The sequence below is a fragment of the Anas platyrhynchos genome, chromosome Z (genome assembly GCF_047663525.1).
Source record: "Anas platyrhynchos isolate ZD024472 breed Pekin duck chromosome Z, IASCAAS_PekinDuck_T2T, whole genome shotgun sequence".
NCBI classification, from domain to species: domain Eukaryota; kingdom Metazoa; phylum Chordata; class Aves; order Anseriformes; family Anatidae; genus Anas; species Anas platyrhynchos.
Window position 1 is genome coordinate 1,111,259 of NC_092621.1, and position 22,079 is coordinate 1,133,337.

Genomic DNA, 22,079 nt, shown 5'->3' on the forward strand with positions numbered 1-22,079 from the left:
CTTTGTGGGAGGCGGTGGCTGTTGGAAGCCCAGACCTGCACCAGCACCACTTGTGCATGAATTTTGGTGGTTTCCATCCCCAGCCCGTTCCCAGTCGAACCAGCGGTCTGTCCTTCTGCCAGGGGCTGCTCAAAAGAGAGAGGCTACAGGCTACATAATGCACTTTAAATGCAAATACATCCAGGGCAGTTTTAATGTCATTTTCATATAGATGAAGTCATTCTAAAGTACACTTAAATTAAAGCGCTGTTCTCCAAAGACTACGAGTGTGGCAGAAAATGTCCTGTCGTTTCGTTGGAGATTTTTCTTCTGTCTCCATCTGATTTGCCTTTCATCAGCTTTGCATGGTTTGCAATCAGGACGGGATCGTTTCTTCTGTCGTCCATCTAATTTGTGACTTTTGCAACAGCCAGTTGGACGATCTGGACTGGTGGAGGTTGTTTTTTGGTTGTTTTTCCCTCTTTTTAGAAAAAAACCTTTGCCTTTTCCAGTTACACATTCCTCGCTAATCTTTCTGTTTCCAAGAAACATAAATATTGGGAATTAACCAGTCATGTACTGGCCAGAGAGGTACAGAACCCAGCTGCTGGTGTGCTCTGCAACAAAATCTGGTTTCGATAACGGCATCGCAGCGGAGTGTATACAGAAACAGCCCCAGCAGATGCGCTCGCGATCCCGAGCCATCCGCTCAACGCAAACTAGTGATCCCTGAATTTATTCCCCACCCAAAACAGAAAGAAGTTTGCATGTTTTTATTTTATTTTTTTTCTGGAACAGCCTTCATCCCTTGTGTCACGGGCAGGGGTCCTGCTGGAGATGCGGTGATCCCCGAGGAGCTGGAAGCCCCTAGCACAGAGGGGTGAGGAGCCGACCCCTTCCCCGTGCTGCTGTGAGCTCGCTTCTGCCTCCAGACCTCGCAGAAAAGAGGCCTTAAGCCCCCTGGATTGCCTCCGCTAATTATGGCTTTCACTTATTTGTTTTTGCACCCTCAAAGTCACCAGTCAGCTTTAACAGTTAGGGACCGTTTGGGTCAAAGCGAAACTGCACGAGTGATAACAAATATTTACATCTTTTATTATTAGGTAGGAAAAGTCCCTAGATGTACCTTGCACCTGAATGCCTCTACCATAAACCTTCCTGCGTGGTCTGCTTGTGGAATCGGGTCTCAGGGTGAGCTGGAGATCTGTGCCAGACCTCATCCAGCCCTATTTAGATGCCAGGACTCCAGTTTTTACAGAACTTCTTGGATTAAGCTGAGGGTGCCCCTGGAGCCCCCCCCAGGAGGGTGTGATGTATGGCAGCGGCACTGCCCATGCTTAACGAGGTTCCCAACGCAGTGGAACCGATCAGTGAATTATTAGATGCTGTTCCCTACAATTATTCAGCTTATTTTAGCAATTTGGGAGAGGGGTGCTCCTTGTGAATCCAACTCTTCATGTATTTTTGTTAATTAGGAGCTAAATTAAATCCAGCGTTTGGAGCTGTCACTACTCGCGTGTCCTCCGTGCCTCTCTTTGCTCTATCAAAAGGCTTTGGGGTCCTTCTGTGGGTAATAAATCCTACAGGTGTAAACCTCAGGAATTGTCTAGTTTTCATGACTAAAGCACAAATTTACCTAATGTTTCATGGCGCAGTAAAACGTGCATCGTGGTATTACTGCTCTGCTGGAAAAACTTTGGATACGGAGTGCCAGCTTATTCATACAACAACTCGGAGCGTTACTGCGCAAGCGTGCATCACTTCTTAGAAATGTCATCTGTGTATCAGGCTAATGACACTCCTTGAAGCTTGGGTTCTTGAAAGAGCTCATCTTACGTGGCTAAACATGAAATCATTCATTTGGCTTGGGCAGCGAAGCCGCGTTTCTGTGATTCTTCTCTTCCACAAGCCCATGTGCTTTGTTTATAGCATGTTAGCACACGGCTGTCTCCCAGAACGGCAGGATGTTGGAGCTGCATGCAGATTTTCCATGGAAAGCCCATGCTTCCATAGGCTGCACGAATGCACAAAGCAAAAACGTTGATTTAAACTCAACGCAGAGCTCCCAGAATCATCTAGGTTGGAAGAGCCCTCCAAGATCTCCGAGTCCAACCTCTGACCGAACGCTAACCACTCCTCCACTAAGCCATAATCAGGGTTTTAATCAAATGTCTGCCACCACCTCTTGGCTTCGACTGCTAGTTTGGAAGTCAAATGCCCCGTTGCTTCATAACGAGACCTTAATAATTTGGTAACACAAGGAGAGTCGAAGTAATCTGCCCCTAAATATTTCTAGGATGCAGTGTAAAATGAGCGTACTCTGCTTGGAGCAACGGGATTGACTGTTATAATTTAGGAGTGCTCTGGGTTACGGGGTTCAGGTAAAATTAAGTACTTTAGTATAGATTATATACAAACATACAAATTAAACACTGTTTTGTGAACTCTATAACTGAGAGAGTCCTAAGAAATGGATGCTTTCCTACTAATGTCTCCTCTTGGGTTAAAATCGATCAAACATTTTGCTTCGGACCCTGTGTCCAGCACAGGACTCTCAACCCTAAATCGATCCAAAACCTAGAGTATCCCGATGAGCTGCAAAGGGCATTACAACACTTGGCACATCGGTACCTTAAACTTTATTGTACTGTCTGCTTACAGTTTCATCAGATCTGATAGAAGCTGATTAAATGCCGGAGTTATGCAAATGGCGTGGATACGTGAAAGTCGGCTGCCCTTACAGGCAGAAAGGCTGTGTGTGCGTATGTGTGTTAGAAAATAGCTTATGTAACTGTGGAAAACACAATGTGAGGTTTTATGACCTCATCCGAAGGCGGGATAATGCAGTCCTTTGTTATGAATATGAAGATGGAGAACAGTTTAGGTTGTTTACCCTGTTGATGTTTTATAGCAAGTGCTGTCAAGTGGTGCCTCAGACTGTCCGCGGGTATTTGTATAGACTGTGAAAATCCGGGCGTAAAGTAAAACGACCATCTGATTCAAATGAATTTTCCAATTATTTGTGGCTTTAACAGAAGCTATTGAAGTGTATTGTATATATTTGGCAGCTGGTCCTATTTCCTTGGAAGAAAAAAACAAAACAAAAAAAACCTAAAGCTTTGTATCTAATCCCTTGAGCAAACCAGTAGTAAATTGTTTATCAAATAAGTCGTAGAGTTTTTCCCATTTTGAGCCTGTGCTTTCTTTACGTTGCTCTCCCGGAAAGGATAATTAGATGCAACTTGATGCTGGAGGTGCACGGCGTTGCTGTTCATGCGCTCCTCTTCCCTCCCTGAGCTTTGTGCAACTTCCCCCATCCTGTGCCGCAGTCTGTCAACATCCTCTGCTGCTTCCCGTGTCGGAGTGAAGTTTTCTTCCCCGGCTTCCAGGGCCCTGCAGTCTGTGCTTTTGTTCCTGCCTCCATCTCCTGACTCCTTTCTCTCGCTGAAGTCAGTCCTTGACTTCTCCGGTCACCTTCCAGATTCATGCAGCCCTTCTTCCATATCCCCCCCCGTCTATTTATTTATCACGTCCTGATGATATTTAGCTCAGAATCTTCAAAAAGCCTTGCATCAAGGGATCTGCGTTTTCAACTTGCCAGTCCTTTAGCATACGAAATGTCCAGGTGACCAACTTTTATTCTTCCCTTCATCTGCTGGCCTTTAATCCTCCTTCTGTACTTTGTCATTTTCCGCTCGGCTCATTTGTTATTGAGTTCTTAAGCCATAATGCTCCGAGGAAAAAAAAACAACAAAAACAGTCTTTTGGAAAATCAAATGCTTAGCAGAAAAGGTCTCAATCCACAAAATGGGTTTGTTTAACTTAATTTGTATTAGCAGTATCTGACACGCTGTTTGTAAGGTGCTTCGGAGCACAAAGAGGTAATAGCGATCCCGAGGTATCTGTTTATCATACTTGTCTGCGGATGGTAATCATAATTAGAGGCTCGGATTTTTCCCACCCTTCTCATTTTTGACACAACTGTAATTCATACAATGGGAAATGCTAATCAAACATTACTGTGGTGCGTACACAAATCTCTCTCGTGTAGAGATCGCGGTCCTCTTCCTTCTAGTTTGAAGATATTTTGACTGCTAAATCCCTTATAAAATTACTTTGGGTAAATATGCTATTTTTTCCTTGAAGATAGAAGTGGAATTTTAAGATATTTGTCTCTTCCTTCACTGTTCCATGTATTTTAGCTCATGTCAGCAAATCAACCCAGTTGGCAGGCTCTTCAGGGGAAATAGTCGGGGTTAGCATATAAAAGGGGTTTCTGATACAGGTCAAGTTGTACTGGCTGGCTTCAGAAGTGAAGTGTATATTTTGCAAAGAGACCACTTGCCATACACATTCAACGTATGGGCATAATTATTACTTTATATATATATATTTTTAGCAAATAAACTGTATCTTTGATTTTCTATGGTAAAATTATAATGATGAAAAAGGCGGTTATTTTGTAGTCTGTACCCTTCCTGTTTCTCCTTTATCCAAACTCCTTTCCTCAAGGACTTTAGCGCTGAAGCCCTCAGAGATCAGCTCATACCACTCACCCAAACTGCTTTTATCATCCTTCTGTTCTGTCACTCCAAAACCAGCACCACAAAACCCTGTCCAGGGAGGGATTTTCATATTTTCGAATGCACTTTCCCCAGTAAACATGGGCTACCCACTCCTGAACTGTCACTCCTGCTCCTCTTAGCTGCCTTGGGTACCTTTTTTTGTGTTTCTGTGCCATTTTTTATCATCTTCACTGCCAGACTTTCCATTGCAATCCTTCTGGTGTTATCTTTGCCCTCTGTCTTTTGGGGAGGTCCGCGTATATAACATGTTACTCTGATTTTACGATGCTACGGATGAAATGATGGTTTGAGCCAGCAACTCTTGATGGCCTTGGACCTCCTTAGGTTTCCTCCAGTTACCTTTTCATCCATTCTTCATCTGTTTTCTGGAGAGCCTGGGCTTCCCATGTCCTTAGGAGGAACTTTACCAAAAGGGTTGTGAGGCATTGGGATGGGCTACCCAGGGAAGTGGTGGAGTCACCATCCCTGGAGGTCTTTCAAAGGCATTTAGATGTAGAGCTCGGTGATATGGTTTAGTGGGGACTGTTAGTGTTAGGTGAGAGGTTGGACGCGGTGATCTTGTAGGTCTCCCTCAACCTAGATGATTCTGGGATTCCCTGAATCGAGCAATGGGTGTGGAGGCCGAAGGCTGGGAGGCTCCTGGGGTGCAGGCCGCGAAGGCCGGCCAGGCCTCCTGCGATGGCCTTGAGGAGGATCCAGGGAAGGACGGCAGGCTGGTGCATGTACCCAGCCCCTAAGCCGAAACAGAGAAACCTAACCCAAGCACGGTGTCCGGGAAGACGCCCACTCCTCACGTGCAGGATGAGCACTGCTTTTTTAACACCCTTTTCCTTGGCACCTTCCCCCGGCGCAAACACGTTACGCCATTTTAAGGGAGGTTAAGCAAATGTATTAATTCTGAGTACAGTATGTTGCCTTTTGGCTTTGGGAAATCATATTAAGTAATTTGCGTTCACCAACAACTTCTTGGGAGACTTCCCTTTTGCTCTACTCGTCCATAACTGATCCCATTTGCTGCATAGGTAAATTCAAGAGCACGGCACTTAGCATCTGTGAAACGCGTCTTCTAGTTGGTCACAAAGGATAAAATGTCATTTCAAGCATTTTTGTGCTCTTGAGTGTTAAAATATTTTCCAAATTTGTTACAGGATTTTTGGATTTCTAACACAGTTCTATTTCTGAGCTACTAACACAAGTAACTATATCAATATTATTTTGCACTTGCACGAAATTATCGGTCTTCAGGAATTATCTTTGGCTTGCTCTGTCGTTTATTCAGCTCCTTTAAAAGAATACATGGCCCTAGCACTAAGTTAAAGAAAAGTTAAAGAAACAATTCTGTATTTCTTGCTCTGAAAATGATGGGTAAAGGCCAGATTTTTCACGGGCATGCTTCTGAGTACAGGCTGCTCATGCAGCTACTGTATTACCACGTTCACTAAAAGTCATGATTTCGATTGTGCTGCTTCTCTGGATATTGCTGTTTAAACATGCAATATTATTTATTCTGGATTCAGCGAGTAAAAATACTGAAGATGAAATTTCAGACTTAACTGAAATCAAATCCAAATCAAATGGAACTCCCACAGAAGCCGAATTTCACCCGGGTCCTTTCAAAGCAAGGAGGTTCAGCCAATGAAAACAAACTGGATTTGCCCTTTCGTCTCTCTTTATTTGAGCATCTTATAAAAAAAAATGCATATAATGGGTGCCTCTCTATTTACTTGCATGAGCATAGTAATCAGGTTACTTAATTTGTGGGCAGAAGTAGGGATGACAGCATGAGAAGGGTGGGAAGAGGTGATCTTAGATGATCTTTAAGGTCCCTTCCTACCCAAGCCATTCTGATATCAGTGTTGCCATTTACTGGGGTAGAGCGTGAGAATATCATTTTCTAGCTTGTGATTTTAGGATTTCATGTACGTGCTCGAAATTGTTATTGGAAGTGGTGGGAGGCTCAAATGAAATTATTTTCCAGAGTCATCTAATTTATTGTCCTGCGTTATTGCTATAGCGTTGGATGATTTCCCAAGTATGTTTGGCTTATACCTGCAAAGAGGAGGGTTTTTTGAGAGTAGGGTGGATTTCCAGAAAAATATATGCATATATTAATTTCTAAGCCTAATGCCTCCCTTTAGGAAGCCCTTAAGGGAATGAAATGTTTACCAAAAAAAAAGTTGAAGGAACTGGGTGTTACAGCCAAGGTCAAGAAGCCTCGCTTCGTGCTTCAGGATCATCGAGAGAGGTGGCAGGGCTTGAATCCAGCCAGCCTCAGCATCTCTTTTAGGATCCGCAGGATTTGCTTTCCCAGGTTGTGAGGATTTGCTTTTGGTAACGTCGCGTTGCCTCGTGCTTCTGATTAAGTGAGGTTAATTTCCAGGAGCCAGATTCTGGAGAAAATTACATATGTGTCCAAGTTCGTGCACTGTGGGATAAACCCAAGCGCTGAGAAGAAGTCACTGGAGATTTCTGCGTTGACTTTGGTGGCATCAGGGCTTCGGTGTCCTAATTACCTAAGTGGCAGTCCTCACGGGGTACTTATTAAATTCCCAGCGTTAGGTTTAGGGGACTGCAAAAAGATTTGTAAGATCTGTCGTGCTAAATTATTAGCAATCCAGGCTAGATTAACTCGGTAGCAATTACTGGGGCTTTTTCTCCTCTGCGGAGGGAGAAGTGCTGTTGATTTGAGCTCCGTTTAGAGGGGGACAGAAGTTAGCTGGGTTGGCCTGTCGATAGCTCGCTGGATCATGCTGAAAGAATATTTTTAACTGAGATAGGCAAGGTGCAGATGTCCATCTATTTATTGAGTGCTCATGTGTTTTGCTCCACCGTATAAACCCTTTGTGGCCACAGGCAGAAGGAAGAATTGAGAGCTCTGGGTGTATCACACAGGTAAATGGGAATTCCACTTGAAAATGCAGGAAAAAGAATATTTCTTGGCAAATCTACAGAGTAAAATTATTATTTTTTTTTTCTATTTCTAACATTAGTTTTCATCCTAGTAAGCTCCCGATTTTCCAGCTAAAGAGCTAGTGTTCTTTTTTTAAAAAAAAATAAAAATCTTAATACATCTTATTCTTCAGCTCTGGCTTAGGTTTTTATAGGGCTCCATGATGTGTTTGAGACCAAGTTCCTTCTTTTTTGACTGTAGCCGAGATAAAGAATTAGTAGTTTAAAACAATAACTACATGTTCCACTGTGATCAAGGAATTAGATAATCTGGCATGTTTGCTTAAGGGGTCTGTATCTTGGGGCTTTTATAGGGCAGTATTAAAGCCCTGAGCCTTCTTATTATGCCAATACCCAGAAGATTGCTTTAATGAGAAGTAAAGGGCCTTTTTCCAATTACAAGGGAATAACTGTATTAAGTTCCTGTGTTATGTCAACCTGCTTTGATTTGATTACTGCGAAAGAAATGGATTTATCTGTCAGTGTTACTTAATTAAGCCTTCTCATTGATGTTTTGCAGAGTAATATAGTGTAGTTTGCACATTTAAGTCTAAATACAAAGAAAATTGGTCGAAAGCTAAGACACGACCCCTGAAGATAAGACCCAAGAGCCATTGCTTGTCATTTTCTGATCAGAGTCCAGAACTTTTAACTTCGGTGGGCGAACTTGAGCTTTGTATGGACTCAAATTAAAGCAAAGCATATGATAAAGAGCAGCCCAGCCCTGAGGTATGTGTTCTTCCCGCGTCATTTTAAGGATCTGATGGTGCCCTCTGGCCGTTGGCACCTTGGCTCAAGGGAGGAATTGGGGATAACACAGCAAAGGGTGCCAGAAAGGACAAGTGGGCAGGGTTCACCTCTTTCCCAAAACCATCTGTTTGTCTGTAAGCCCATAAGAAACCTTTCTCTTCTTGGGAAAGGTGCCTGGGGCTGCGTGTGATCCCCCTCCTGCCCCATTCTTAGGGCCACTCGGTGCGAAAAGATCCCAAAACGCAGTTCTCAGGTGTTTGCTTAGGTGACTCATTGCAGTGCCCCAAGACCACAGCATCTGTGGTCTTAAAATATAAATAAAAATGTACAGTATGGAAGCCCAAAAAGCCTGCTAAAGCACTCAAATCTTGCTCCAAGCCCTGACCATAAACCAGTGTAAGGGGCCTTGGTGGTTCGGCACTGCTCCTGGCACACGTGTTGGGGTACATGAAATACAAAGAAGAGGTGTAGGAAATATTGAGGGATGTGCACGATGTCAGCATCTCTGCGTGTGCGTCTCTCTTGCTAATTTTTCTAATGGGTTTAATATGGATTTTGGAAGCTGTGCTCCAGGGTGGTGCGATGCCCATCAAAGTCAATGGGATAATATCCATTGATTTTTAACAGGCGATGGATCAGGGCTCTACAGAGTTAATTGCCTGTTACATAACACAAATGATTTTTAAAAATATGCCTAATTAACCTAATAGAATGGTTGATCTGATCTGTCAGGTAAATGATACACATTTTCTTTCTTTTTCTGGAGCTTAATTAAATATTTACCTAAGAGTGTCTTGTGCTATTAACACGTTCATCTGTTATTGAGATAATAGGAATTGTAATTGAGGGAAAGTATTAAACTGTACACTTTTTTTTTTTTTTTTTTTAATGTTGGAAACCAACCAGATTTGGTCACAGCACCTGTATTTCCAAGTGCTAATGACCATAGTTGTGTCTCAGGCGACTCAGGTTCCCACTACTCCTCCAGGAGTGGCTGAAGCAATACCAGGTGGGGAGGTAGCTCTTGTGTTTGTAGTCTTAGGGGGCACTCAGAGTTTCTCCAACCAGCAAAAAAAAAAAAACAAACGCATCTTTTTCCAATTAGATTAAAGCTACTGTTTGTGCGTGGCAAAAGGCAAGCAAGGTTGTTATTTCATTAGGGTGCTGGTGGGCACACGGGAGTAAGTTAGAAAATGGCACTGAAACGTGCAATAACGCTATAGATCGACGCCAGGCACATTCCTTGGTATTTATCACACAGTATGTAAAAAAACAAAGTATCAAGGTACTCAATGATGTGTTTATGTTGAGTGTGAGTGATCTCAGCTGAATTCACACCAGTATGAACTGGGGTTTTGGTGGAATTACTCACAGGCTTCCCTGAAACGTGTGCTGAGGTTGCTGGTGTACGTCTACCCAGCCAGTTTTTAGGCCAGAGGAAAGTCTCGTGAGGCTCCCAACTTGCTTTGGTAGAGGTTTTGTGATGGCTGTGGTTGTTTAAGTGTACATCTCCTGGGCAGAGGGTGCCAGGCCTGTAGGAGGTGGATATCAGTGACTTCTCCTGGGCCACGGGGCGACCTCCGGCCTTGAGGTGCGCGGCCTTGCGTTGGGCACCCATGGGGCACGACCCCAGCAGCTGAGGTGTCTCGTGAAGAAGGTCCTATGTCTTTTTTTTTCATTGTTCCCACAAATGTGGAGCCTTGAAGCATCACAAGGAAGGTTTAATACTAGTAAATTGGTTTCATTGACAAGATCTCATTTTTTACTGGGAAAAACCCAGGGAAAGTGGAATGGAAATACCACCATCAGAAGAAATACTGGGGATTGTGAAATGTGGAGAGCACCTTACGCAAAATGTTTGATGTGATTTTTGTCAGACTGTCTGAAACGCTGTGTGTCTCCTAACGATTGCAATGAATTTTGTATTAAACAGGGAAGGCAAAACCAGAGCTACCTGCTATGTGCTGAGCTTTAGGAATGTGCTTTTCTGTGCCAAAACGTTTTTCTAAAATGGTAGCCTCGCCAGGGCGGTGAGAGTTAACACCCTAAATACGTCTTTACTTGAACTTCCCAGTTGCTCTGTTTTCTCAGATTTTGTTTTTTACTGTTTGACCATACCTGGTTTTGTGCTGGAGGCTCTGGCAGGACTCGAAGTGGTCGAGTGCAGCCGCTCCTCAGCGGCGAGGAGAGCTGAGCCACTGGAGTAATTTTATGCTCAAACCTCAGGTTCCTGAGGGTCCGGTTCATTTCTGCTGTGAATTTAAATGAGTTAATTTAAGCAGTGGGTCAGAAGCCACTACCATCGTAGTAGCCCTGTGCCTGATTCTTAATTAAAGGCAACAGGAGATTAATTTGAAACATTAATTTAAAAGTGCCTATACAAAAGGAAAGAATTATTGCAATAAAGCCTAAAGAACTTTTTTGTCCCTAGATGTAGAAGACAGAACTAGCTCAGGGTCCTGGGGGAATACAGGACATCCTAGTCCATCCAGGGTAAGTATATCTAATCTTTTTCCCCAAACCAGACATCCTGCATATGTAAATTTGCAATCTTAAATACAAGTTTTACACCTGATTGTGCAGAGAAATGGGCATGCAAAGTTGGCAGCGGTCTTGTGTTCCCTTTAAAATTGCCTTTTTTTTTTTTTTTTAAAAAAAAAAAAAAAAAAGCATTCAAACCTGATCCTGTGATTGAATTTGGCACCTGCTCTGCTGCTGCTAACAGGTAGTGAGAAGATTAATTAATCATTTTGCGTGGTGTGGTAGCAGCCACCTGGCCGTGGAGCAGCGAATGCTGGTGTTGAACATTTTGTAGTGAGGTTTTTTTTTTGGGGTGGCTGGTGCTGATGCCCCCTAAGAGGGCCGAGGCAGCGCAGCTTCTCGAGGAGATGGGGAAGGAACCCCGAGGGCAGGCTGGTGTTCACAGCACCAGCTCCCAGACCCTTTTAGAGACCCTTTAGCCGTGCAGACCCTTCAGCCATCTCGGGCTGCAGCGGGGCCATGCAGAGCCCCCCTGCACGCCTGGTGCTCCAGCGTCGCAATCGTTATTTCTGTTTACATCCTGCAAAGGCATGAAGTACTCTTAGGCTGGGCAAAAAGTGGCTGAGCTCTCACTCTACGCCCTTATTCAGCCAGTTTGTTTAAATTGCTTTTTAATTGTTTTCTAATTAACGTGAAGGAGCCAGGCTGGTGAGCAGCGCAGGCTGCTGCTTGGTGCCCCCGAGTGCTTCTGCTGCTCGTCCTTGGGCCCGTCTTTCCCCTCGGGGTGGGTTTTTGGTAGGTGCCCACGTTCAAAGGGGGTCCCCAGGTGCTGCCCGGCGGGGACCCCGGCCCTGCCACCGAGGGCTGGAAGCCCGACACCTTTTCTTCCCTCCCGCTTAGCATCCATTACGTCATTACCGCTCGCGTCTGTCACTTTTATTTTTATCCCCTTTTTTTTCGCTTGACACTTGTATTGCTTCCCGGGGAAAAATGTTTTGAAAAGTAAATTCGAAATTTGCACACACAATTATTTATGCATGCAAAAACTTGAATGTGAGCGCACAATTAAGTTTTGCCATAGAAAGAAAAGAGCACGAGCCTGGGGAGAATTCTGGACTTTCAATCAAGGCTGTGCATTAACTTGCAGAGTTACACCCCAAACAGCCTGACCTCTCTCTGTTTCCCTTTTTGTGAAGTGATGCTGGTGTTTCCACGCTGGGAGAATGAGTTTCTTGTGCGCTCTTCCGAAGCAAAGAAACAAAACATTACACAACTCCCTGCGCGGCCAATATTTGCAGTTAATTTTAAGATTTGGCTAATCTGCTGACTGAGAGGGGAAGGTTGCTCTCAGACTGTTTTTGAAAGTTAGGGCCTGATCCTGCCAAGGTTTGATAAATTCATTCCTCTGTGGGTACTGTGATGCTGCTGATCACCCCAAAAATACTCACAGGCCAGCACAGGAGGGGCAGCAGACACTCGCTGGTCACTTAGAGAAGTGTGTGCACAAGCACGGAGGGTTATTTTTCAGTATAAAGTTATCCTCCACACCCACTGTGTAACAGTTTTGGAAATTCATTTTATAGGCACTTGCACGCATATAGCAGCGAAGTGATTCAGAGAGCAAACTTCTACATAGAAATAAATTTTAAAAGCAAAACATTAAAAGAAATACTTCTTCCTTTTTTTTATTTTTATGTTATGGGTAAGAAGATTTTCATGCTATGAGAGCCTTTTGCTGCATTACACCGCAGAAAGCTCCAGGAACCTCATCTCAGTCCCCCATTCAGGATTACCCACAGAGCAAACCAAAGTCAATTGCTAACAAAATAAAAATTTGAAACAGCTTTAAAAACGCTCTGGAACGCATCACTTCCAGCGGAATCAATAGAGGAAAACAATAAAAGGACTAATATTTCTTATAGATGACTTAAGACTTAGAAGGGGAATATGGGCCTGTAGGTTTTGAAAAATGCTGTAAAAATGTGTAAAATTGTTTTTTCCCCACTTTGTTAACAGAACTATGGAGATGGGACTCACTACGATCATATGGCGAGCAGAGACCTCGGGTCACACGACAATCTCTCTCCTCCTTTTGTCAATTCCAGAATACAAAGTAAGAAACGATTTCCTAACTTAACTGTGTTTTTGGAAGTGAAATTAATGAATGAGAAATAAAATTCTGAGGGTATAAAATCTTTATCCTCATTCTTGTGGCGATTGCACTCGGTATAAGGGTGGGAACATGCTTTTTTTTAAAGCTTCCATATGATTACAAAATGTACATGAGTTGCATTTACTGAACAGGCTGTTTTCCTCTGGTAAGGGGGGGGGGGTATGACTTCTGATGTGGTAACTGTTTGTGAGGAGGTAAATCTATGCGTCCTAAGGCACAGCCTTTCCTTTCTAAGATGTGACCGGTTGGCAGAGAAAATAAGGATGTGCCCTGAGCAGGACTTGAAGAGTAGGAAAGGCTTTCTGAAAGCTTTAGAAGTCTATGTTCACAGAAGGGAACAGACAGATAGCTGCTGAGGGACACCGAAACCCTTGTTTGTTTTGGAGCGTGATGGGTCGCTGCCTGCTGGGACCTGTGAGCTGCAGGCTCCCGGGTTGCAGATGAAGGTGGCTGCAGCATGTTCGGCTCCCAGCAGCGAGATCTGCCCAGGGCGTTTGGCAGGGACCCTCCTTCTGCCCCACGCCCCATGATAGGAACTTTTGACACCCCTGAATAACCATTTAGCTTTAGCAGCAAGCACTGCAGCAGTATGAAGCGAGGCTGTAATTATTTGTCAGTGAATGATAGCTACTTTCTTTAATTATGGTTGATAAATGAGTTTGGTTAAAGTAAATATATGATGTAAAAATATTAGTAATGTTTGCGCTTGGCCAAGATCACACCCTTCTTCTGCAGTTGTCAATGAACTAACCAAATGCTTTGCTTTAAAGGGTTGAATGCCAGCCAAAAAAAACATGGAGCTGTAACTGTGATATATCATTCTTCAGCTCTAATATATGTCCCTAAAATATGCCTTGTCTTTTAATATTGGGAAATATTTGTGAGTTGTTTAACATATGGGACAATGTTGGAGCTTGTAGTCATTTGTATGTATTCACGTACAAAACATGGTTACAACAGTTTTAAAGGGTCTAATATAAGCCAAAAAAAGCATGGAAATTTCAACACTCCCTTCTTAACTCACGCCATGGGGCTTAGGTAGTGCACAGAGACACTTCACAAATAGCCACACACTTCTGTGAAACCCACTGGGCTGTGGGATGCTTTCAAGTTTAACCTTTAATTTGAATCTGAAGAACTTAAAAGTGTCTCTTGCTTCTGCCTGCCCTTAGGTTACAGAAAAATCTCATTCCTGTCTGATTGTTTTTGCCAATCTTACTGAAAATACTGGTTTCGCTTGGTTTAAGACGTTTGTTTTCTAGAAGCGTGTTCAGAGGCACACAGTGAATTAAGCCCTGTAGGACTCTTAGAAATTTTGGATCCCCCATTTCAGTGTTGTTCAAGTCCCAGCTGTCCCCAGCAGAGAGGTTTGCACAACCACTGCTAGCCCAGCTGTGGGCTCTGTGCTCCAGATGTCTTCTCCTGCCCTTGGTAGGGGCTAGGAGCGTGGCAGTGTCCTACAATTTTGTGTTCCTGAAGCACCCTGAAACTTTTGTCTGCTTATACAACTTGAAATTTTCAAGGTGTTACATGTGCAAGCCTGTGTTATTGTGTGTGTGTGTGCTGCTGGGGCCATCAGCTGCCTCCTGCAGCCCAATTCAACATAATTGTCTGGTAATTGGGGTGGACTTTTCTTAATCCGTTTTGTCAGGCAGCAAAGGTGGCAGGGCCCATGCCCTTTTGTGCCGTGGTGTCGGTGTGTTTCTCGATGTGGGGCATTTACCTGGAGGAGGTGGGGATGATGTGATGTGGACATTTCCCTCCAGTGGAAATTCTGCTGGGCATCCTTGGCCAGGATCTTCATTTTGTGTGGTGTGGGACTGGAGATGGGGCTGTGAGTACCTCTGCTGGGCTGGGTGACACTTGTAAATCCATGCTGATCACCTGAATCTGTGATTTGGGGAGTATTATAAATATTGCTGTGATGAATAATGCATGTTGTTGTTTAACGGAGGTGTCCTGACCCCAAAACATTGAACCCTCTGAAGGAGAGGTCCCCATAACTGCTGGTATAGCATGATGTGCACCTCAAGAAGCAGGCAGTAACTGTCTTTTCATGCTGTTATTTCTCTTGGCAACTGATAGAGCCTGATTATCATCCATTTTGAACCAGTTTCGTACTGGTGCATGCTCCTGACTCGAACAAAGCTGCTCCTAAGATGAGGGGTGTGGCAGCAGTGAGGCCTTCGTGTCACCTCTGGTTTTATTGCTCTTAAATAGCATAATTGGTACGTTGATTAAATGTCTTGTCTTTACGAGTAAGAAATTATTAGTAATACTTAAATCAGAAACAGGCTAGATAGCGATATGGTTAATATGTTTCACGTAAAGAACCACAAATGGCAGTTTGATCTCATGTGCTTCTGTTCGCGTGCTGGTTTTAGAGCAGCTCTGTGCTGGTAACGCCAACATCCCCTGAATCTTTGCATCTTTTCATTCGCTGACCCCCTGCTTGTGTCCCAGACAGTGGTCTGGATGGGTCTGGTGCTGTCTTTATGGATGGCAAAGACCCCAAAAGCCCCTGGTTAATGGGACGGGGCTGCTGGTGGCCAGGCCCTGCTCTCCCTCAGGGCTGGGCCAGATGAGGGCCTCCCTGGCACACTCACCATGCTGGGGTGTTCATTCCTTAAAATCTGTGAACCACAAGCCTCTGCAGGGAGAGGGTGTGCTTAAATGAGGGCTTATGTTGTATTTTATTCTCCAGATGCTTATTTTTAACACACATTTTGCTGTGGCTGGCATCTAGCAGGCAGCCTGTGCCTCAGGCTTCAGGGCCGGCTGCGTGGTGAGGCGCAGGTGAAGCTGCAGAGCTCCTTGCGTTGCTCACAGTTTCCCAAGCCCTTCCTCAACCTACTGCCTGTGTGTTTTCAAACAGAGCTTCTCCTGTGCATTTCTGAAGTCCAGGTACTCTACTGGGTATTTTGGTTTTGTTTTAAGAGTAACCGAAGTGTACTCACTTGGCCCAGAAATGAACCATGCGTGGGCTGATAGCTGCAGCGGGCATGGCGTTGTTCTTGTTGCCTCTCCATTTCCACCTGTGTCCTTGGTGAGCACTTTCTCTCTTGCTACTTTGGATATTTTGCTAGTACATTACATTAATATTGTTTACCAATGTACAGTAACTTGTTTCTAACCCCCTTGTAGCTTAAAGTAGCATTTCACTGCAAGGATTGCACTGAGGTTTTGGGTGCTGTCGAAGAAAGCTGCTGGCTTGTGTGGTGACCTTCGAGTCTCATCTGGGCTGGTGGTTGGTATTTTGATTTGGTTACTGTGGTCGTACTGTGACAGCTGCTGGGTTGTTGTAATTCAGTTCCTCTCCTTGGTTTGCCTACCAGGAGTATTTAGGTTTGTGGCGCTTGGAGCTGCCGCAGCCCGGTGTGCTGGGACGTGCTGTGGGTGCTCTCAGCTGCGGTGACCGAGGGTGTGGGGAACACTTCACGAGAAAATTGTCCCTGACTTGATTAAGTGTTAGGTATAGTACTTCTGAAAAGAGATAATGGAAATAGAAAATATGGAAGTAATAGACATGAAAATAGAAAAGAGCAAAAATATTTCATTTGGCGGCATGGACGGTTTGTGTGCTTCTCCCCTCCACCTGTAATATTTCTAGTGTTCAAAGCAGTGACTTTGATACCTTATTGAAAAAGGTCCCACCCCACTCACTGCCTGCAGTGCTAGAAGGTGGATATTTTACTTCTGATACTGTTGTGAGACTCTGAAGGGACATAAGCTCACTGAATGTACCTCTCAGTTTTTATAGGAGTTGGTCAGTGATCTGGTATGTGAAGAGAAATCTCTGTTGCTAAATGCAAAATAAAGAATTTCAACTTCTTTCCCTCCTAATCATCTACTTCGAATTGATCCTGCGCGGTGTGGGGTTGTGCTGTTACACAATTGCTTGCTTGCCATGCTTTTAGGAAGGCTGGCACTTGGATTTTCCAGAGGCGGTTGTATCACAAAACAAATATTTTCACCTATGGATTCTTCCCTCCTTTTAAAAACCCTCCGAGTCGAATTTTTTCCCTCTCTGCATTGTTATTTCTGAGAAGGTGGTGTTTTCTCGCGGTGAAGTGACCGAGCCCTGACCATGCCAGGAGGTGCAGCTGGGCTGCTTGGTGCTGGGAGCGGGGCTTGCTCCCAGCTGGTGTTCCCAGCAGCTTGGCTCCGCTGCCCGGCTGCTGCTTAGCGAGTTGCCGAATGTCTTTGTACTCGAAGGAGCCCTTCCTATTTATCTGTCTGAAGAATGCGCAGTGTATATTTTGCAGGGATATTGTGCGATTTGATAAATTACTGTCTGGAAAACATCCTGAGTTCATTGGATACTCTGTGTATATGCCAAATTTTAATATTATTTTTAATGCTATGATAGCACTTGTCTCCATATGAATATTGCTGTGGTATTTGCTTTTAATCCGGACAGCTTTGATTCTGTTACTGTTATTATAAGTAGAACTGGAATTTTTGCAGATTAGTTAAGTTTACCCAACACAGCATTATAAGGCCTTGCTTTCAATTGCTAAACTATAAACATTTGGGATGAAATTTTCCATGCTGTGTATCTGACTCAGCCTGATTATTATTTTTTTAACCTTCTGCAGAAATGATTTCAACATTTCCTAAAATGAGATTACATTTCATCCTGGCAGATTTTTGATTTTCTCAGTTAGCGCCTGTCATGGCATGAACATTAATTCTTTTTCACACCGCCTCTGTTATGTCAGGTGGCTTTGGGTCCCCCCTTTGCAGCTGGAGAACTTAAGGTACGTGAAGAACCACGAGGGAAACGTCTAAAACTGTCTAGTAATAATTCAGAAATGCAGAAGGTTTTGATTCTCGTGGTTGTGCTGCTTCATTATGGTCATCCATATTACGAGAACACACATTCAACAGCCACTTATTTGCCATAGTGTTGTCTGATTTTTTTTTTCTTATTGCTTTTTTTTTGTATTGTTATTGCTTTTTTTTGTATTGTTATTGCTTTTTTTGGTATTGTATTATTGCTTTTTCAATGCAGTGTAATTTCTTAGCATTACAAAGAGGGTCTTTATTAAAGGCATCAGACAACTTGCAGTGGATAGAAATTAATACACACGACTATGATAATTTGCAAAAAATAAATTCCATGTGACAGACAGACAGAACCACATGACATTGCTTTTTGGATAGCAGTCAAAGGTGGATTTTCAGGACTCACAAGCAGCATCTCTTCCAGAAATATCTGTCACTCTCTGGCTAGTTTTACCATCAAGTAAGATGTTTTTCAACAACAGAAAAACTGAATCTAGCAGCTTGAAAGGCCTTCAGAAACCAAAGAACTGGAAATCCCGGGCTCCAGTTTTCACTTAAAATATTGCGTTTTGGTGCAGCTGGCACAACACCACACCAGTAGCTTTAGGAGGAATCGCACACGGGGTGAGGAAGGGCCTTCCCCTTCTGCGTGGGAGCTGTGGGGAGTGGTGTGAGCCCACACGTGCTGGGTGCACTGGAGCCTAACCCCAATAACCCCAATCTGCTGCAGAGGGCACAGGCTTAAGTGTGACGAGTGTCAAATCCCCCAAGGAAGCTGAAGCGTGGTGTGGCTGGGCTGCAAGGAGACCTTTGACGTGGTCCGGTGTTTGAGGATGGAAAACATGCCGGGAATGCCAGCAGCTCTGCTATATTTACCCATAGCAGCTATGACCTGGAGAAGACCGGTCCCACCACCTAGGACTGCGGTGTCCTTGCTTGTGCTCGCAAGAGAGGTGGGAAAAGGTCTGAAACCCTGGCTTTAGCTGCCACCTTTGAGCTATTGGGCTGATCTGTCACATGCTTCTTAATCTGCCTCTGGCATCTCGTTTTTTGGACAGTTTTATTCACCTCTAGACTCACTTAACTCTCCTTCCACCCACCTTGCATGGATATATGTGCTCACCAACCTCACTTCTGCTCCTTGGGAGTGCAGGAGGCTGTCCAGCCTAAGCGACTGGAAGGTCTGAGATAGCTTTCAAATAGCACCCAAATTCAAAAAGAGCTGTGTTGAATTTTATTTTTTTTTGGCCAAATCTAGAGTTGCTTCACCAATCAGTGTTTCTCAACGTCTCCGAAATTCAGAAACAAAGCTGATCTGAGAAATAACTGCACCCCCTTGAGTGTTTTTCAAGTGGGGCACTGTAAATGCATCTCTGAGGACCAAAAGTCCGAGTTTTAGCTATGCGGGGTGTCAAGGCTGAGACCTGAGGAGCTTGGATGCAGCATTTGGGCTTTGGAAGGTAACCACAATGGAAATCACACCATTTTCTGTCCTTGAAAGAGGCCTTAAAAATGCTTTTTGGAAGGCAGGGGCTCACGTACCTCTTGTCATGCAGTATACCTGCTGCTCCTGCCATGTTTCAGTTATATACAGGCAAAATAATCAGTAAAGATCTGTGCTGAAAAGCATTTTGTAGATGAAGATGGAAATACACCGTGGTTCCTAAGCACGAGGTAATGCATTTTGCAGCGTGTCACTTTGCAGGGTTCTCAGCTCCCAGCCTCTCGTACAGTCCCAAAGAAAAAGAAATTGCAAGGACATCTCCATTTATTTGGGGCACGAGCAGCAGATGTATAAATAGAAACCGTAGACCGTGGCAATTAATGTCTGCACACTGAGCGAAGAATTGAAATATTATTTTGTCCTACATAGTTTCAGCGCAGTTTACATTCCGTTGCGTTTTGTTCTTAAACAAGCCCCGAGCCTTTTTAATAAGTTATTTGGGGCGACGGTTGTGTTCTGCGTAGCGTGGCACGGGCTAAAGCTGTGTGAAAACGGGGTGTTGAGCTGCAAACGTGCTTGATCGGGCTTCGGGGTAGGGATTGCAGCGGGTTGAAGTTGGCAAAATGCTGGCTGAAGTTATTAAATAGAGAGGGGAGTCCCCGTGCTGGCAGCCCTGTCTTGGGAATGGAACTAGATGTGAAGGGAACATCTGTAAGGCCCCCTAAATGGTTAATGAGCTTCTGCCCTTTTTATAGATGAACTTAGTTTGGCTTTCAAATCAGCATTTGCTGCTCTTCTCCAGCTGAGCTGATATTCGTGGCAGAGGGAATTTGAGCTCACACCTGTTTGAGCATTAAAAGAAACCTAAAAGCGACTTCCTTCAAATATTCACGGAGAGGAAAAAATTCCATTTCTGGGAAGTTTTTCAGCACCAGGAAAAACATCGATTGGTGCATTTAAAGGAGGGGAGGGATCAGCAACAACAAAAAGCTGGCGTTGGTTTGTGAATTCCTTAAAATCTTTATATTTTCCAGGGCTGGTGGTAGGCACGTAATCGGGGAGCACACACTTAAAGGTAGAGGCGTGCTTCTGGAGGACGCGGCCGGCCTGGACGTGGAAGGGATTTGCATTACAGCTGGAAAGCATACATGTGGGAAAATCTGTGAAACAAAACAAATTTGTTGAATTACTGGGTCATTTACATAGCTGCTCCAGTCATGGTCCGTTAAACAGGCAAAAACAATGGTTTTGTTCTGCTCTCTAGTTAAGGCCCAGAATGTGTAAAACAATGCGGAGTTAGCGGGATAATTAATGATGATCCGGAGCCTTGCTCTTACCTTAAGTCATACAGAGACGTTGAATCGAGTACCGCGTTAGCTAAATAGGGTCGACTTCCTTTGTTTAGGGCCTGGCGCGTTCTCCTCCAAAAAAACAGAGAAAGCTGCAACCGCCTGGGCTAAGCGCCGTGTTTCTGGAGCAGATTTCTTCCAAGCTTTTTGTCTGTAACCTAGGGCACGACCGGGAGAGAAACGTATCCCGTTGGCTTCTGCAGGAGGACGGGATCGTCTCGTGACAAAGTCATTTTTGCTTTCCCGGTTGCATTTTTAATCCTCTCTCCCGGCTCCTGCTGCCAGTTGGTGTGATGGTGTCTCTATTCCCGTCCCCGGTCCCCGGCACTGCTCTGGGTTTTGCACGCTTGGTCAGATGCACAGAATATATAAAATCCAATATAAAAGAGCTCCGATGAAAAATGATAAAAAGGGTATGACAGGAGGGTACGGTAATCCTCCGCCGCATCATGCCAATAGATACATCTTGCCATATGGTCGGAATTAGGGACAGCACCAGTTCTCACACTACACGAGGCTGCTGGTATCCTAGGTCCGTGCTTTGATCCTTGTACCATGTGAAATAAAAAGATATGGAGCATGCATTTAACAGGAACCATCAGTACTTTAATTAGATTATATTTCTTTTTAACTAAAATCAGAGTCCTCCGATCTGCCGCGTTACTTTGCAGACTTTTACTGTGTGATTGTGGTCTGAAGCACATTCGATAGATCTAAAAAGAGCGCAGAAGGGAAAGCGATAAAGGAGGGGAGGGTATTCCGGGGAGCAAACATGCTGACTGGGTGTGCTGAAGCAGAAATCAGGCTAACTATCAACTATTGCAAGTGATATTATTTGGAAAAAGCAGTTTTGATTCCTGGATGAGGAAGCTGTGTGGTTAGATCAGCAAGAATTTAGTTACAAGCATTTCTTAAACTGTTGTTTAAATAAATTTTAATTACGGTATTTAGATCAAGCATTCATATCTTTCCCGCTCTCTCTATTTTCATGTGTGTTATATCCCTGGAATTGAAAATGCCAGCTTCTGCTTCTCACAGACAGCAACTTCTCTTTCCCCAAGTACTTCCAGGACTATATTTTTCCTTCCCTAAATGTTCCCATTCCCATAAATCTCCTAGGGAATCATTCCAAGGCCGGTTTAGAGCTGGATTTGCAAGTGGCTGAGATTACAAATCCCCCACGGCAGGGGAAGAGGCACCTGAAAGATAACAAAATCTGACGAGATAAGAGCTTATTTTAGGAACTACTACGTGAGGGACTTTGCAAGTGTCCATAAAATTTGGCCCAGTGGCAGTGCTCTACGTTATCGGTCTCCGTTTCAAGAAGCAAAGACGATGCCGTGTAAATACACACCAGCAATATAAGGTGGGAAACATCAAGCACTGCTCAGAGAATGCGTGGAATGAGGTGAAGTGTTAAAAAATAATAACACAAAAGCAAAGATAAAGAAGGGAGAGACTGGAGGTGAGGTGAGGATAAATAATCACGAAAGATTATTGCAATGCATAAGGAAGAAGAGGTCAGTAAAGTAGATTTTAGGACCTCTTAGAGATGGAAAGGGTAATTTATTGACAGATGA

The 22,079-nt window shown here is 44.0% G+C and overlaps 1 protein-coding gene across 20 annotated transcripts in view; it reads left to right on the plus strand.

Moving 5' to 3' along the window:
• TCF4 (transcription factor 4) overlaps window positions 1-22,079 on the plus strand; it is a 173,959-nt gene that overhangs the window by 42,307 nt on the left and 109,573 nt on the right. For 17 of the 20 annotated variants that reach the window (XM_038171399.2, XM_038171398.2, XM_038171403.2 and 14 more), the window contains 2 exons: window positions 10,696-10,757; window positions 12,762-12,858. The exons of the other annotated variants lie outside the window; for them this stretch is intronic. In XM_038171399.2, the coding sequence (XP_038027327.1) occupies window positions 10,696-10,757; window positions 12,762-12,858 (159 nt within the window). The remainder of the gene's footprint in view (window positions 1-10,695; window positions 10,758-12,761; window positions 12,859-22,079) is intronic. 20 annotated transcript variants of the gene reach the window in all.